This window comes from Amyelois transitella, chromosome 31, assembly GCF_032362555.1.
Source record: "Amyelois transitella isolate CPQ chromosome 31, ilAmyTran1.1, whole genome shotgun sequence".
In the NCBI taxonomy this organism is placed as follows: domain Eukaryota; kingdom Metazoa; phylum Arthropoda; class Insecta; order Lepidoptera; family Pyralidae; genus Amyelois; species Amyelois transitella.
The window spans coordinates 986047-1003726 of NC_083534.1; the positions used below are offsets into that span (position 1 = coordinate 986047).

The following is a 17680-nucleotide window of genomic DNA, read 5'->3' on the forward strand; positions in this document are numbered from 1 at the left end:
CGCAGCATTAATACGTAATACTGTAATGTATTTATTAAATAAATATTATTGTAAATTGTGTTTGTTTTCATTTTGCTACTAGATTAGTGCCATGTGGTTTTCAGCACAAATATAAACAGAATAGGATCACTACCATCTCTTACCCATGGATGTCGTAAAGGGCGACTAAGGGATAGGGTTATACACTTGGGATTCCGGGAGGCGATGGGCTAGCAACCTGTGTCACTATTTGAATCTCAATTCTATCATTAAATTTCAGGCTTTTCACGACTGCTGGCTCTGTCTTCCTCGCAAGGGATATAAACAGTTTGTAATTATTGACGTTAGACAAGATATTGGAAGAGAAGACAGTGTGTCAGCTGCTCCTCCAGCCATAGTCTCGAGCTATGGCGCGTATCTACACGCGCGCTTAATTCCCGGCTATTGTGTACATACAGTGGATTTTACAATTTTTTGGAGGATTTAGTCCCAGTCTTGATCAAATTAAGGACGTCCTGGTAAAGGGTCAGGTCAAAAGTACCCGAAACCGCCGAGCTTGCATGAAGGGAGTTATAAATGTGGATGAAGCGAAGGAAGTGTGCAGAGATCGTGGCAAGTGGAAAGATGTAGTCTCTGGCTACCCCTCCGGGAAAGAGGCGTGATTTTATGTATGTATGTACGTATTTAGTCCCAAATCCCACTTCTGCCACCAAAATCTCGAAATAGGTAGGTACCTTCTTACACAAGCAGCCGACTTTAGCCGTTGTAAATCGAATTAGTACTCGTATGTTTGGTTTATAAAAAAAACAAACTGACAGATCATAGTTTTTATTTATTAAAGACGTAATGTAAGGCAAAGACATTGTACCTAGTACATCCTAAACTAGCCAGTTTATCAGCTCTACTGATCCGGCCACAGAACAGACTCTATCCAGGGCGTGTAATACTCCACGCGCGTGTAAACACCCGGCTGGCCCACGTATCCGCAAGCCCTGCCGAACGATGTCACTCCCACTATTGTGTACATGCAGTGGATTTTACTGTTCTTTATCTGAATCGGGCACCCGCTGTCGCCCTGGAAATATACGTCATTTATATAAGAGATGGTTCAATAATCTCAATTTTGTAAATAAATATACGGGACAAATTACACAGACTGAGTTAGCCTCGAAGTAAGTTCGAAACTTGTGTTACGAGATAATAACTCAAAGATACTATCTATATTTTATAATAAATACTTAGAAAGATAAACATCCAAGACCCAGACCAATCAGAGAAATTTCGTTTCTCATTATGACCTGATCGGGATTCGAACCCGGGACTTCCGGTGCCACAGACAAGCGTATTACCGCTGGGCCACAGAGGCAGTCAATTCTATCTTGAAGGCAAATAGCTGAACGTGGCCTATCAGTCTTTACAAGACTGTTAGCTCTGTCTACCCCGTAAGGGATATAGACGTGATTATATGTACTTATGTATGGTTGAATAACAATCCGCTTAATAATTCCTCTGCAAAGGTAACGAAGGTCATAATGGGAGTCGTTTCGTGTAAAAACCTAACTTACCCAAGATCGTGGTCACGGGGAGGCTACAGGCTAAATACCTTTAGATTATCGAAAAATTAAGCAATTCTGCCGTGTGGTTCCCGGCACCAATATAAAAAAAAGAATAGGACCACTCCATCTCGTTCCCATGTTCGTAAAATGCGACTAAGGGATAGGCTTACAAACTTGGCATTCTTCTTTAGGCGATGGGCTGGCAACCTGTCACTATTTGAATCTCAATTCTATCATCGAGCCAAAAAGCTGAACGTGGCCATTCAGTCTTTTCAAGACTGTTGGCTCCGTCTACCCCGCAAGGGATATAGACGTGACCATATGTATGTATGTATTAAAAAGAGATTGTTACCAAGTTGGATGTAATTTCGTGGAAAAGACAAATGTGATGTACCTATGTATGTATTAAAAAGAGATTGTTGGATGTTGTTTTACCTAATTTCATAGATAAGACAAAGTACCCGGTTGACCGAGCTTTGCTCGGTCTACCAGAGATGGCGCTGATATATTTTCTTAAAACGCGGATTTTAAAATGCGGTTTATATATCTTGGGAACCGAGCTTTTCTCGAACCTAGGACCTTGATAAATCGATTCCCTGAGCCGAAAAGCCCTTAATCTGTAACTTTCATGAAAATCGTTGGAGCCGTTTCCGAGATCAAGATTATATATATACAAGAATTGCTCGTTTAAATATATTAGATATCTTTGGGACAAACCTGACAAGTGTCTTTAGACATAGTTTTGTCTCCGTAGCATATTTGTGTGGACTCGTTCAACCCTTGCTTCATCTTTCTTTCTGGAGGAAAGTGATCCGAGCACTCTTCGTTGGTGAATTTGGTGAGAGTTACCTTGAAATAAGAGTGAAAAAGTACCTAAATTGTAATTAAAAATGTTGGTAACTCAAATGTTATTCCCGATTTTAGTATCAAGCTAATGATATGTTCCGTGAAATTTTCGCTTGCTTGGTAGGCAGAGACTACCTCTTTCCACTTGCCACGATCTCTGCACACTTCCTTCGCTTCATCCACATTCATAACTCTCTTCATGCAAGCTCGGCTTTTCGTTTCAAGTTTCGGGTACTCTTGACCTGACCCTTCACCAGGACGTCCTTAATTTGATCAAGATACGTTCGTCTAGGTCTTCCCACTCCGACCTTTCCCTCCACACACTCCTTGTATATCTGCTAATGAACGAATGATGTAACCAAATGAACCTTAATAGAAATAAGTAAGTATTTATACGTACTTTTTGTAGGGTATCAGACAAATCACCCCCGTATGTGGTGCGTCCCCAGCCTGTGGCCAAGACTCTGTCATCATTCACGTCTCCTACGTCGAGACAAGCGGGGACTGCGTACGGGCCTAGTTTCATTCTGGAATATATTCATAAATACATACACTATTCGAATCTCAATTCTATCTTAAGCCAAATAGCTGAACGTCAGCTATTTGGCTACGTATCAGTCCACTCAGGACTGTTGGCTCTGTCCACCCGCAAGGGACATAGACGTGATTATATGTATGTATGTAGGTATACATACATACATGCAGTGACTACCTCTTTCCACTTTACACTCTACCACTTTCCACACACTCCACAATATATTAATTCATTCATATAATCACGTCTATATCCCTTGCGGGGTACACAGAGCCAGCAGTCTTTAAAGACTGACAGGCCACGTTCAGCTGTTAGGCTTAATGGTGGAACTGAAATTCAAATAGCGACAGGTTGCTAGCCCATCGCTTGAAAGGAGAATCCTAAATTTATAAGCCTATCCCTTAATCGCCTTTCACGACATTCATTGGAAAGAGATGTAGTGATCCTATTTTTTTTATATATTGGTGCCGGGAACCACACGGCAAATGGAAAATAACATATTCCAATTGGCTAAATGCAACAATAAAATAATGGAATTATACAGGGTGACTTTTAATTCAACTGCATAAATTTAACTGTTAAGTGTACTCATCTAAAGGATATTTAAAAACGTTAAAAGAAAAATATCGGTTCATATTTAAGAAAGTACGAAAAAAAATAAAAGTATCAAAATCCATGATCCTAAATACGTCATATCACCCCGGCCGGCGGAAAAGCGACGCGTAAGATTCAGAGGTCAACGACACAATTCATTCAGCTGAGCGATCTCGACAACTCTGTACTTTACTTGATCTTGATACTAGAAAAATAATTTATTTTTCAGACATTTATTTACATGTTTATTTTTAATTTTCATGATAATTGTGGACGAATTTCGTTCCTGTTTGAAATATTGGAAACAGGGTTTTCTGATGAAGGTTTATATCTATAAATGCTGCCCGCGTGAAGCCGGGGCGGGTCGCTAGTAGTCATGTAATGTAAATAGTTACTCACGGCCTCTCCGTCTCCAAAAGAGCTATATCGTTGTACTTTCCTGGGGGGTAATACTCAGGGTATTTAACTGATTTTTTAACCTTATACACCTTGGATGAGTCTATATCGTCTGTTCTCTTCAATATACCGATCATAGTGTAGGTGACTGGTCCACTGAAAAAAAAATTATAAATATATATCTTATATATATATAATATATATATATATATATATATATATATGTATATATAATATATACATACATATATATATGGTCACGTCTATATCCCTTGCGGGGTAGACAGAGCCTTGAAAGTGCCTTGAAAGAAACAGTCTTGAAAAGACTTAATGGCCACGTTCAGCTATTACGTCTTTTCAAGACTGTTGGCCAAATATGGCTTAATGATATGATTGAGATTCAAATAGTGACAGGTTGCTAGCCCGTCACCTAAAAAGGAATCCCAAGTTTGTAAGCCTATCCCTTAGCCGCCTTTTACGATATATATGTATATACGGGGCAAATTACACAGATTGAGCTAGCCTCGAAGTAAGTACGAGACTTGTGTTACGAGATACTAACTCAGCGATACTATATTTTATAATAAATATTTAGATAGATAAACATCCAAGACCCAGACCAATCAGAGAAAGTTCGTTCCTCATCATGCCCTGGCCGGGATTCGAACCCGGGACCTCCGGTGTCACAGACAAGTGGCAGGTTGCTAGCCCGTTGCCTAGAAGAAGAATCCCGAGTTTATAAACCCTATCCCTTAGTCGCCTTTTACGACATCCATGGTAAAGAGATGGAGTGATCGTATGTTTTTTTTTTATATTTGCGCCAGGAACCCACGGCACCACAGATGTCGTAAAAGGCGACTAGTCTGGTAATGTATGTCTGCTGCTACTCTTTTGCCACGCAGTTTGTAAAAGACAATCAAGGAAAGGCTTTAACAAGGGATTCTTCTTATTGGCGATGTGCTTGCAACCTATCACTATTTGAATCTCAATTCTATCATCAAGCCAAACAGCTGAACGTGGCCTATCAGTCTTTCCAAGACTGTCGCCTCTGTCTACCCTGCAAGGGATATAGACGTGATTATATGTATGTATCATTAAGCCATACATATCAACGTGGCCTTTCTGTCTTTCCAAGACTGATGGCTGTCTTAGTCACCTGTTACGATCTGTTAAAGTGCACACACATTTTTCCGTATCCTATCTACTAATATTATAAATGCGAAAGTTTGCGAGTATGTCAGGATGTCAGCATGGATGTTTGTTACTCATTCACGCAAGAACTACTGAACCGAATACGAAGAAATTTGGTATGTGGGTAGCTGAAGACCCAGAATAACATACAGGCTACTTTTTATCCCGGAGTTCCCGCGGGATTAATATGGTTTCCATGCGGACGAAGTCGCGGGCGGCCTCTAGTAAGCCGTACATCTGAAGGTGGCATTCAGTCGTTTCAAGACTGTAAGCTCTGTCTACCTTAATTCCTTAATGCCGGAATCTAGTATTTTATAAATACTCACAGATCTCTGTGAAAAAGACAGTGTCCGGCTGTCAATATATAGTTCTCGCTCAAAATGGCGCCCCCGCATAACCACGATGCTGAAAGTAGGTAATTTCCATAGCCGAGCAACGCCTGGAGACAAATACATATATATTTTTAATATTTTAATTATAAGATAATAGCTAAATAGCCAAACAGCTGAGCGTGGCCTATCAGTCTATTCAAGACTGTCGGCTCTGTCTACCCCGCAAGGGATAGAGACGTGATTATATGTATGTATGTATATTATTTGTAACTAGTTTACTATAATAAGGTACCTGTGTCGAATATGGCCAGCCGAAAAATATGGCCACATCCTAATATTACAAATACGAAACATAGTTAGAATCTGATCGTTGCGCGCCATGTTGGTGGCCCAAGGTCGTATTTGAACGGCGCACCCGCAGGGCGCCCCACCCTCTCCACAGTCGCTCAACGGGCATCACAGTGGAAAGGTGCATCGCTGCTCTTAAAAATCGCAAGTAAGTTTTTTGCTATATTTCTTTAGTTTTTCGATTTAGTGCATATTTATTCACGTTGTCAGGTGGCACAGTTATCGTATTTCGATATTTTCTTTGTCATTTATGAAAGTATCCATGTGTTTTTGGTCAGAGTGAGGTTAAGCATAAAAATCCTATGACTGAAAATATAACCAGCAACTGGCCATATTGCATGTATGATTTTTTTCATTCTTAGTAACATTTTCTTTTTTAGATATGCCGCGATACAAAAGTAAAGGTATTCGGAGTAATTGGTCAGAAGATGACATGAAACGAGCAATTGCCGCTGTCAAACGTGGTGTGAAGATATACACGGCTGCCAAAAACTATAACATCCCAAGGCGCACGTTAAGACGTTATTTATTAGAGAAAAAGACTACGAAGTCTACTTTAGGCAGAAAGCCGCTTTTAAACGAAGCACAAGAGAGAGATTTGGCTTCCCGTATTATCCGTTTATGCCATGTGGGGTATCCGCTAACACAACGGGTACTACGCACTTGTGTCAAGACGTTTTGCATTCAAAACAATGTTTCAGTATCGAGTCGAGGCTTAATGGTTGGACGAGATTGGCTAAGAGGTTTTCTAAATCGACATAAAAATATCAGTAGAAGAAAATCTCAAAATCTGAACCCGGCACGCGCCGCAAAGCTGAATAAAGTCGTAGTTGCTGACTATTTTGCCAAATTAAAAAAGACTATGGAAGAAAACGACGTTTTGAATAAACCTGAGAGAATTTTCAATGTCGATGAGAAAGGCTGTCAGCTTAATTTACATAAAGCACCACAAGTTTTAGCGGAACGTGGAACAAAAAGAGTACACCTAGTGGCGCCGGAACATGGTGAAAATGTGACTGTAGTCTCATGTGGCAGCGCTTTAGGCCACGCTATCCCCCCAATGATTTTGTTCAAGGGCAAAAGAATGAAACCTGAATGGATTGATTCTTTACCTACAGGGTCAATAGCTCAAATGACTCCCAAAGGCAGTATGAATACTGAAACGTTCGTGAACTGGTTACACCACTTCGCCAAATTTAAACTATCAGGACCTTGTGTTCTTATCTTTGACGGTGCTAAATGCCATCTGGACTATACCATAGTTGAAGTTGCAGAGAAATTCAATATAAAACTTTTCTGTCTTCCCAGCAACACAACACATGAGCTGCAGCCGATGGACAAATCGGTTTTTCATTCGTATGAGTATTATTGGGATGAGGAGGTTCTGAGGTACTGGTCTATCAACCAGGATCGTAAAATAACGAAACAAAGATTTGGAATTATATTTTCAAAGGTGTGGGACAAGGCTGCAACGCCGGCAAATATCAGAGCTGGTTTCGAGGCTACTGGGATTTTTCCATTTGATCCGCAAAAGATTCCCGAAGAAGCGTATGCTCCAAGTATCCCAACATACGATCCCACAATAACTGAATCTAATACTGGACAAAACGAAAATGAAGATCCTAATGATATTACTGATTCAAGTGTTGACAGTGAAAGTATTTTAGCTTGTTCTCATCCTAATTTGAACATCAGCGGTGATCGTTACACTCCAGTTCAAAGTGGTCACTCTGGCACCAATGCTAAATCACCAGTACGTGCCTTGTCACAAGACAATAATAACATAGCTACTGCACCTTCTTCACCTTCGAGAAATGATCAACTTAAGCTCGGTGAAAATATTCGTACTGAAGGTGACGATAGCGACGATGACGTCCCATTAGCAAGCTTGAAACAGAACAGCCAGAACATAGAAGCTGTAAAGGCAGTTTCAGATTTACTTAATGAATCATATGAATCTTTCAGTGCTATGTTAAAAACTCCGGTAAAGACAACATCTAGCCCAAAGACTGCTCCGAGGGCAAAAGCCATTAATAGTCTGGCTCAAGAACTAACGAAAGCAACTTTTGTACAAAAAAAATTGCCAGGTCCGTCCGGAGCAGCTTCTCAGAAAAGAAACACTTTGCCAGGGTCATCGAATAAAACTTCAAAAAAGAAGAAAAGTACATCAAAGTCATGCTCAGCTGCCTCTCAAAAAAAGAATGATATTCCTGGACCATCCAACATTACTTTACCAAAAAGAAAACAAGATCCTTCAAAATGGAATAGAGCCTCATCAAACAAGATTCCTTCAAAACCGAAAAGTGGTAAAGGAAAAGCTAGAAAACTTGGTGAGTCTTGGTATTGCTTCGTTTGTGATCAAGATAGAGTTGCTGACATGCGATCTTGTTTTAAATGTGGTTCCTATGTCCATGAAGAGTGCGTTGGTTTGTCTGCCGAAGATACAGAAAATTTTATATGTCCCCAATGTTATGATGATTAAAACCAAGATACTCAAGTATCTTTATTGATCGTTCAAGTATCTTTTGTGCATTGTCTAATGCACATGCATGTTGTCTCTAGATTTAAGTTATCACTCTTTAGAATTTATGTGATTTGAAGTTAATGTCTCACAGATTTAGTCTTCTATTGTTATTGTTATTGACAATTAAGTTGATCTCAGAGCAAGCCAATTTATCTAATTAATAAGACAAGTAATTCTTAAGTGTTTTGTTTTAATTTTTGTGAACTGAAGCCAGAGACTGATGTTAGAATAAGTTAAGATAGGTATTAAATGGATCTCAGGCTGAGCCAATACATTTAGCACAGAAATTTAAATATTGTTGTTTTTCGCTAGATTTGACTTAAAATATTTTATAGAGAGTACTTGTACCTATACGATTTTTGATTATTAAACGTAAGATAATACATATCTGGACTGGTTTAATAAAAATACTTGAAATTTACAAATTATTTTATTTTATTTCATAACAAAATTATCCATACTGTAAATATGACCACACCGTGGGCATATTTACATACACGGTCGGAAATATGGCCAATTTACCCCTTTTTAAAAAAATGAATATTATATAGAAATGATCAATAATTTAGCAATTTTTTTTCTATGTTATGAAAGCTAAATAGATAAGGTTTTTAGGAAAATATGCAAAGTCAGGCCTTTATCGCATAATCATTAAAAAAAATTACTCTAAACCTTAAGGTGGCCATATTCGACTCGGGTACCTTAGTATAATTTTGTATTTTGTTTAAGTTTATTTATATCGATCTCACTTAAAGTTCTGTCAGACAGTTTATGTACTTGTCAACCATTCGGGTTGACTGGTATTACTTTATACTAAGTATTATACATATTACTATATACTTTATACATTGAAATAGTTACAGGTTGCAAGCTAATAATAAATGAATGTGGATGAAGCGAAGGAAGTATGCAGAGATCGTGGCAAGTGGAAAGAGTAGTAGTCTCTGCCTACCCCTCCGGGAAAGAGGCGTGATTTTATGTATGTATATATGTATGCTAGCCAATAAGCCTATATCTAAGTCACCATTTACGACATCTGTGGGAAAGAGATGGAGCTACCCTCTATTTTATTAGTGCCGGGAACCGCAACGCACTAATTTCTTTTTATCTATATATAAAGTAAAGTAAAAAAGTATTTATTACGTCTCCGTAGGCACAGAAAAATTACAAAAAAATGTACAAAATATTGGTGGAGACTGGCGTCTGTTAAAGACTCGAGCCTGTGTAACAGTACGCCACGCTCTCACAGCGGTTTTGTAAATAAATGTAAATACGGGACCAATTACACAGATTGAGTTAGCCTCGAAGTAAGTTCGAAACTTGTGTTACGAGATACTAACTCAACGATACTATATTTTATAATAAATACTTATATAGATAAACATCCAAGACCCAGGACAATCAGAAAAAGTTCTTTTCCCATCATGCCCTGGCCGGGATTCGAACCCGGGACCTCCAGTGTCACAGACAAGAGTACTACTGTTGAGCCACAGAGGCCGGCAGGTTGAAGAAGAAGTACATACAATTCATAAGTAGAACAATTTTTCAGAAGGTATATATGTATAGGACATATACTTGGTAGATTTTCTTTTTGCATATAACTACGATACTTCAGACAATTCTTACCATATGAGGGAATTCCCCCGTGGCGGCGTCTACTCCACCAACTATGAGTTCATCAGCGTTGTGCATACAATGGTTGACCCGGGTCACATCCCTGATGAGTGCCACACCTGGCTCGCAGGGGTAGACAAACTTCTCTTGGTATTCAATGCACTCTGCAAAAAGGATTTAGTTAACACATACATACATTCATATGTATAGTCACGTCTATATCCCTTGCGGGGTAGACAGAGCCAAAAGTGATACGTACATATATACATATAGTCACGTCTTTTACCCTTGCGGGGTAGACAGAGCCAGAAGTGTTCAAAAGACTGGTAGGCCACGTTCAGCTTATTGGCTTTATGATTAGAATTGAGATTCAAATAGTGACAGGTTGCTAGCCAATCGCCTAAAAGAAGAATTCTAAGTATATAAGCCTATACCTTAGTTGCCTTTTACGACATCCATGGGTAAAACAAGGAGTGATCCTATTCTTGTTATTGGTGCCGGGAACCACACGGCACTTTATAGCGCTAAAAAAATGTAGTTAACCACGACGTCTGCTAAGGATTTTTTTAATTCTCACCGGAGCGTAACCAGCAAAGGCCACTTACTGTCCCAGGCTTTCCTGCCTGTCTTCTTTGAAGTTAGCGAGGGTGACAGAGCCTCGCACCCGTCTTTGCTGGTGCCACCATTGTTGTCCACGTAATCTGGCTCAGTCGGAGTGTACTCTGTGGTAGTTTTTACTCTGAAAAAGAAAAGTGACAAAATAAAAAAAACCAAGTACTTTTTTTTTTTTTGTTATGTGTAGTGATAGCATTAAGATTCAATCTCATTTCTTTCCCATGAAACCAAACAGCTGAGCGTGGCATATCGGTTTTTTCGAGACTGTTGTCTCTGTCTGCCCCGCAAGGGATATAGACGTGATTTATATAAAGTGTGAACGAGCGGGAACCACACGGTTCCCGACACCAATACAAAAAAAAATCTCCACTCCATCTCTTTCCCATGGATGTCGTAAAAGGCGACTTAGGGATAGGCTTACAAACTTGGGATTCTTTTTTAGGCGATGAGCTAGCAACCTGTCACTATTTGAATCTCAATTCTATCTTAAAGCCAAATAGCTGAACGTGGCCATTCAGTCTTTTCAAGACTGTTGGCTCTGTCTACCCCGCAAGGGATATATGTAGACGTGATATATATAAAGTATGTATGTTTGTATACCTACGATAATTATCTCTTTTAAAGCAAAAGAAGAGGAAAAATTGAAATAAAATTGTGATCTTAATGCAGGAAAACGGTGCAACTAATTAAATGCATATTTTATGTCGCAAACTGGTGAGCTTGAGGAAAAACGATATCATCCACAGCACAGACTTAAATAAACTCTTGTTTATTGCAAAAACCTTTATTACCACAATTCCTGATAATTTTGTTGCCAAGCTGACAATTTAAAACGAAATACAAATTTTCTGTAGCGCTTTTACGACAAACGGTTATTTTGATCATAATAAATAATAAATAAATATATACGGGACAAATTACACAGATTGAGTTTGTCTCGAAGTAAGTTCGAGACTTGTGTTACGAGATAATAACTCAACGATACTGTATTTTATAATAAATACTTATATAGATAAACATCCAAGACCCAGGCTAATCATAAAAAGTTCTTTTCTCATCATGCCCTGACCGGGATTCGAACCCGGGACCTTCGGTGTCACAGACAAACGTACTACCGCTGCGCCACAGAGGCCGTCATCATTCATTCATTCGTATTATCACGTTATCCCTTGCGGGATAGACAGAGCCAGCAGTTTTGGAAGACTGATTCAGCTGATAATATTGAGATGTATATTCTATCGCTGGCAAGTACAGTGGCGACATAGAAAAGTATACAACATTAAAAATGTCTGAAAAACTAAAGGAACTCGTAACCACCTCACAACTGTGTATAACTAGGTAAAGAAATTTATTTATTTTCAAAATTTTATACAGAGATGTCGCTTATCAATTATATATAGGTACTATCTCTTCCAAAGCGGCGGAACAAACAACACTGTAACATTTTTCCGGACGACAATTTACCGTGCTGGGTGGTTCCCGGCGCAAATATAAAAAGGAATAAGAGCACTCCATCCTCCTTTCCCAAGGATGTCGTAAAAGGCGACTAAGGGATAGGCCTCATTTAGGCGATGGGCTCGCAACCTGTCACAATTTAAATCTCAATTCCATCATTAAGCCAACGTGGCCTTCCAGTTTTTCAAGACTGTAAGCTCTGTCTACCCCGTAAGGGATATAGACGTGACTATATACATGTACGTATGTATGTCAATTTACAAATGTAGATCTGAGCCAATAGGGTTAGCCTTAATCCTCACAGCCACACACAATGACGGCCTATGTGGCGCAGCGGTAGTACGCTTGTCTGTGACACCGGAGGTCCCGGGTTCGAATCCCGGCCAGGACATGATGAGAAAAGAACTTTTTCTGATTGGCCTGGGTCTTGGATGTTTATCTATATAAGTATGTATTATAAAGTATAGTATCGTTGTGTTAGTATCTCGTAACACAAGTCTCGAACTTACTTCGAGATTAACTCAATCTGTGTAATTTGTCCCGTATTTATTTATTATTTACATAACTATGGATCATGATCAAAAGTTTACTTTCTGATCAGGTCACGGCGCAACAGAGTCCAATGTCTGGTGGAAGAAGACTTACCTCCGTGTGGTGGTAGCCAGAGGCCTGGTGCTGGTGGTGGTAGCTGTCACGGGCCTGGCAGTAGCCGGGGTAGCCGGAGACTCAGTCGGACAGCAGACTATTGTGTCTAGCCCGGAGAAGCCGCATGTCTTATGAAAAAAAAACATACATACATACGGTCACGTCTTATTGCGTACGGGGTAGGCAGAGCCAACAGTCTTGAAAAAACTTGTGGCGTATATCTATACGCCACAAGCTACAGAAATAATAAAGAAATCATCAAAGGTTGACTGGAAGAGATTGCATTAGCGATAATTCTCTATCTGTTTTGTGTTGTTTTGTATGTTTTACTCGTATGGTGCAATAGTTTTATCTATCTATCTCTTCATTCATTCATATAGTCACGTCTATATCCCTTGCGGGGTAGACAGAGCCAAAAGTCTTGTAGAGACTGATGGGCCACATTCAGCTGTTTGGCTTTATGATAGAATTGAGATTCAAATAGTGACAGGTTGCTAGCCCATCGCCTAAAACGAGAATCCCAAGTTTATAAGGCCATCCCTTAGTCGCCTCTTACGACATTAACGGGAAATGAGATGGAGTGGTCCTATCCTTTTTTATGTTGGTGCCGGGGACCACACGGCACTATATAATATATCTATCATATAATCTATCATATAAATATCTATCTATCTAAAGTATGTATATGTATGCAGTGGTTACCTGAGGTATTTTTCGGTTCTTTATATCTTCTATAGCTTTAGGGCAGTTTCTTATATTCTTACATATACCATCGGAGCCGCTTACAAGTAAACATTTCTCCCCTGAAAAAACAAATATTCCTCCTGATCATTTAAATAGATACATACATTAAATCACGCCTCTTTCCCGGAGAGGTAGGCAGAGATTACCTTTTTCCACTTGCCACGATCTCTGCATACTTCTTTCGCTTCATCCACATTCATAACTCTCTTCATACAAGCTCGGCGGTTTCGTGTAGATACTTTTGACCTGACCCTTTACCAGGACGTCCTTAATTTGATCAAGATACGTTCGTCTAAGTCTTAAATACGTAGATAATTTAAATTAATACCCTTCTTCCTCCTGGCTTTAGTCCCGGTCGCATCCTTACCCCCCTGGAGAGGAGCCCGGGGTGTGCCTTTGACCATGGACCCTGGATTGGGTGAGTCAGGTTTTTACACGAAGCGTGCATCGTCTGACTTCCGCAACTTTTGCAGGGGAACCTAACCCGTATTTATTTTCCAATAGTTTTAAATTCAAATAGTGACAGGTTGCTAGCCCATCGCCTAAAAGAAGAATCCCAAGTTTATAAGCCTATCCCCAACTCGCCGTTTACGACATCCATGGGAAAGAAGTGGGAGTGGTCCTATTCTTTTTTCTATTTCTATTTCTATTCACACGGCACCTGTTGTACATTATACGTGAATAAAGTTTAAATAAATGAATAGTAACTTTTGAAGCATGTACAAATAAATCATACCTACATATGTATATACCTACTTAACATACTTTTGTAAATTATTTACGCAAATTAAGCGGGTAAATTAAGATGATAATAATTATGTTGCAAGCAGAACGTAAAACAATAGATACGCATTTGGGAATTCCGTTGTTTAACACAGCAACTAATATACCTACCTTTTGGACGTGACTTCCGAAAAAAAATGGTAATTTACATAAATTTTGACGGCCGCTGTGGCGCAGCGGTAGTGCGCTTGTCTGTGACACCGGAGGTCCCGGGTTCGAATCCCGGTCAGGGCATGATGAGAATGAACTTTCCCTGATTGGCCTGGGTCTTGGATATTTATCTATATAAGTAGATATTTATTATAAAATATAGTATCGTTGAGTTAGTATCTCGTAACACAAGTCTCGAACTTACTTCGAGGCTAACTCATTCTGTGTAATTTGTCCCGTATATATTTATTTATTTATTTATACATACATACATACCTATAATCACGTCTATATCCCCTGCGGGGTAGACAGAGCCAACAGTCTTTAAAAATACTGACAGGCCAAGTTGGTTGACGTGTGGTTCCCACAACACCAATAGAAAAAAGAATAGGACCACTCCATCTCTTTCCCTTGGATGTCGTAAAAGGTGACTAAGGGATATGCTTATAAACTTTTAGTCGACGGGCTAGCAACCTGTCACTATATATGAATCTAAATTCTATCAGTAAGTCAAACTGCTGTACGTGGTCTATCAGTATTTTCAAGACTGTTGGGTCTGTCTACCCCGCAAGGGATATGGACGTGATTATATGTATGTAGGAATTTAATCTATTGAATAATTAAAGAACAACATTCTTACCTTTATCCTGACTGTTTACCAATCCGACACAAAACAATAAAATAAACAGGAAAAACATTTTAAAAACATGTCTGTTCACTTCCATTGTGAAAGTAATAATATCTTAACGCTAACTTCTATGGCACTTCGACTTCACAATAAAACTAAACAGTTCGTTAAATTAATAATAACTAGAATATGAAAAAAATAATTACGAAAAAACCGAACGCAACATGATTCCACGCTGGCTGGTGAGTGGTCACTAAAAAATAAAAACATTAAAACATACAGACAGCAATGGCCGCTCATGCGTCAGCTGATGAGTAATAAACCGGTACAAAAAGTTAAAATAATCGTTGAACCGAGGCGACCTAGGCCATTTTGTGATAATGACAATTCATATTATTTTCTAAAAAACGACCTGACCCGACTTCGTTCTGTCAAAAAGATTTGTATCTAATGTAGCAGTTTTTTTTTGTTCTTACCTATTCTAAAACGGGGCAAAAGATTCTGGAAAATTTATCGAGGAAGGCTCTTGGCTATATGACATCATGCTGCAACTATAAGGCGCAAAGAAATAATGGAAAGTGTGAAAAAAACGGGTAACGGGATCAATCCTTGAGGATTTCAATGATGTCTAAAATAACTATTCCACACGGACGAAGTATTTTGTACCAAATAAACATTTTTCTTTCTTTTCTTTTTATTATGATTCAAATAGTGACAGGTTGCTAGCCCATCGCCTAAAAAAGAATCCCAATTTTGTAAGCATATCCCTTAGTCGTCTTTTACGACATCAATGGGAAAGTGATGGAGTGGTCCTATTCTTGCACATGTTCTTTATCTTTAAGTTCTAAATCCAGTTTCTAATAAACGCGAGTGTTAAATAAATAGTTTCTTTTAAAAAGACTTCCTAAAATCCTCCCGTAACAGAAAAAAGGCGAGTCCAAAAAACTCAGTGTAGCAAAGACGCTCATCATCTGATATCCTAATACCCTTACTTACTAGATGAAATAAAAAACATATTGTAATTTATTAATTCTTTATTATGTATCCTTATTTTCAAATACTGTATAAAATAAATACAATTATTAAATGGCATAAAAGTAAATACATTAAAAATATTCAATAAGTTTTTATCATATTCATTCTAAAGAGCATTTTTTTTTTCAATTCATTTAAAACTTCAATGTGTATGACATCAATCTACATACATACATACATATAGTCACGTCTATATCCTTTGCGGGGTAGACAGTGTGTCATGTGGTTCCCGGCACCAATAAAAAAAGAGTATAGGACCACCCCATCTAGTTCCCATGGATGTCATAAAGGCGACTAAGGCATAGGCTTATAAACTTGGGATTCTTCTTTTAGGCGACGGGCTAGCAACCTGTCACTATTTGAATCTTAATTCTATCATTAAGCCAAATAGCTCAATGTAGCCTATCAGTTTTTTTCAATACTGTTGGCTCTGTCTACCCCACATGGGAGATAGACGTGATTATATGTATGTATGTATTAAACCAACATGGCGGCAGCATGCCTTACGTTTCACACACTCTGAATGTGCTTTGAGCAACTAATTTGCCAAATATTATATGAAATGTCGTTATCAACAATTAAAACTAAGTAATTTTCTACTACAGCGCTAGTAAATTAAAAGTTATTAATGTACTTTCATGAAATGCTTAATTTGTGTACTTTGACATTTTAAAATAGTTCCGGGTGGTTCCCGGCACCAATAGAAAAAGGAAATTGGACCACTCCATCTCACTGCCACATGGATGTCGTAAAAAGCGACTAAGGTGTAGGTTTAACTTCTAAACTATTTCAATAATATTACATGTAATCACGTCTATATCCCCTGCGGGGCAGACAGAGCCAACAGTCTTGCAAAGACTGATAGGCCACGTTCAGCTGTTTGGCTGTAAGATAAAATTGAGATTCCAATAGTGACAGGTTGCTAGCCCATCACCTTAAAAATAATCCCAAGTTTGTAAGCCTATCCCTTAGTCACCTTTTACGACGATCCACGGGAAAGAGATGGAGTGATCCTATTCTTTTGTGTATTGGTGCCGAGAATCACACGGCACTGTCTATTATGTAACATTTCCAGAAACTCGTTTTTTACTATGCAATTTGGAACCTTATCACGGCGTATTAAGGTCCAAACAGATTTACAGCTACAATTTACAATGTTGACCCTTCCTAGGCACGTTGGTGAAGGGCGCGGGGTGGGGGTACAGGCGACGGCGAGACTTGAAGTCCACCAAGTCACACACTTTTGTGGGCTGCGAACAAAAAATTAACTTATATATATATATAGGTATATATACTAGCTGTCCCGGCAAACGTTGTTTTGCCATATAAATAACTAGCGACCCGCCCGGCTTCGCACGGGTGCAAAATTCGGAAAAAATTATATACATAAAAACCTTCCTCTTGAATCACTCTACCTGTTACAAAAAACCGCATCAAAATCCGTTGCGTAATTTTAAAGATTTAAGCATACAGACAAACAGACTAAAATAGCGACTTTGTTTTATACTATGTAGTGATATATGATATTTATCACGTCTATATCCCTTGCGGGGTAGACAGAGCGAACAGTCTTGCAAAGACTGATCGTTTCACTGCACTCACGCTTTGGAAGTGGCATTAAACTTAGTTTGAAGTAATTTATTTGTCGTATCGTCGTAAAACAATGTAATAATGAATTAAAATTTTAAATTTGAATAACAGTCAATAAAA

At 38.8% G+C, this 17680-nt stretch overlaps 2 protein-coding genes across 3 annotated transcripts in view; both read right to left on the bottom strand.

Moving 5' to 3' along the window:
* Positions 1 to 802: 802 nt before the first annotated feature.
* Positions 803 to 15177, bottom strand: LOC106142947 (serine protease snake). Its single transcript, XM_060953320.1, has 10 exons — positions 14948 to 15177; positions 13333 to 13433; positions 12631 to 12758; positions 10521 to 10654; positions 9928 to 10079; positions 5424 to 5536; positions 3910 to 4062; positions 2782 to 2908; positions 2253 to 2384; positions 803 to 1054 (listed from the first exon to the last, which is right to left on the bottom strand). Exons 1-10 carry the CDS (start codon positions 15030 to 15032, stop codon positions 881 to 883), a joined length of 1299 nt encoding a protein of 432 aa, XP_060809303.1. The 5' UTR covers positions 15033 to 15177; the 3' UTR covers positions 803 to 880.
* Positions 15178 to 15973: 796 nt separating this feature from the next.
* LOC106142958 (insulin-degrading enzyme) overlaps positions 15974 to 17680 on the bottom strand; it is a 37902-nt gene continuing 36195 nt past the window's right edge. For both annotated transcript variants that reach the window (XM_060953272.1, XM_060953271.1), the window contains one exon: positions 15974 to 17220. In XM_060953272.1, coding sequence (XP_060809255.1) covers positions 17113 to 17220 — 108 coding nt within the window. In that variant the 3' untranslated portion in view covers positions 15974 to 17112. The remainder of the gene's footprint in view (positions 17221 to 17680) is intronic.

Bases quoted from the DNA above. Each gene is read 5' to 3' on its own strand.
- LOC106142947 (XM_060953320.1), bottom strand. From the start codon at position 15,032: ATGGAAGTGAACAGACATGTTTTTAAAATGTTTTTCCTGTTTATTTTA. The intron at 13,434-14,947 runs GTAAGAATGTTG...TTGTTTTTTCAG, and splicing joins GGTAAACAGTCAGGATAAAG to GGGAGAAATGTTTACTTGTA. The intron at 12,759-13,332 runs GTAACCACTGCA...TTTTTTCATAAG, and splicing joins AGAACCGAAAAATACCTCAG to ACATGCGGCTTCTCCGGGCT.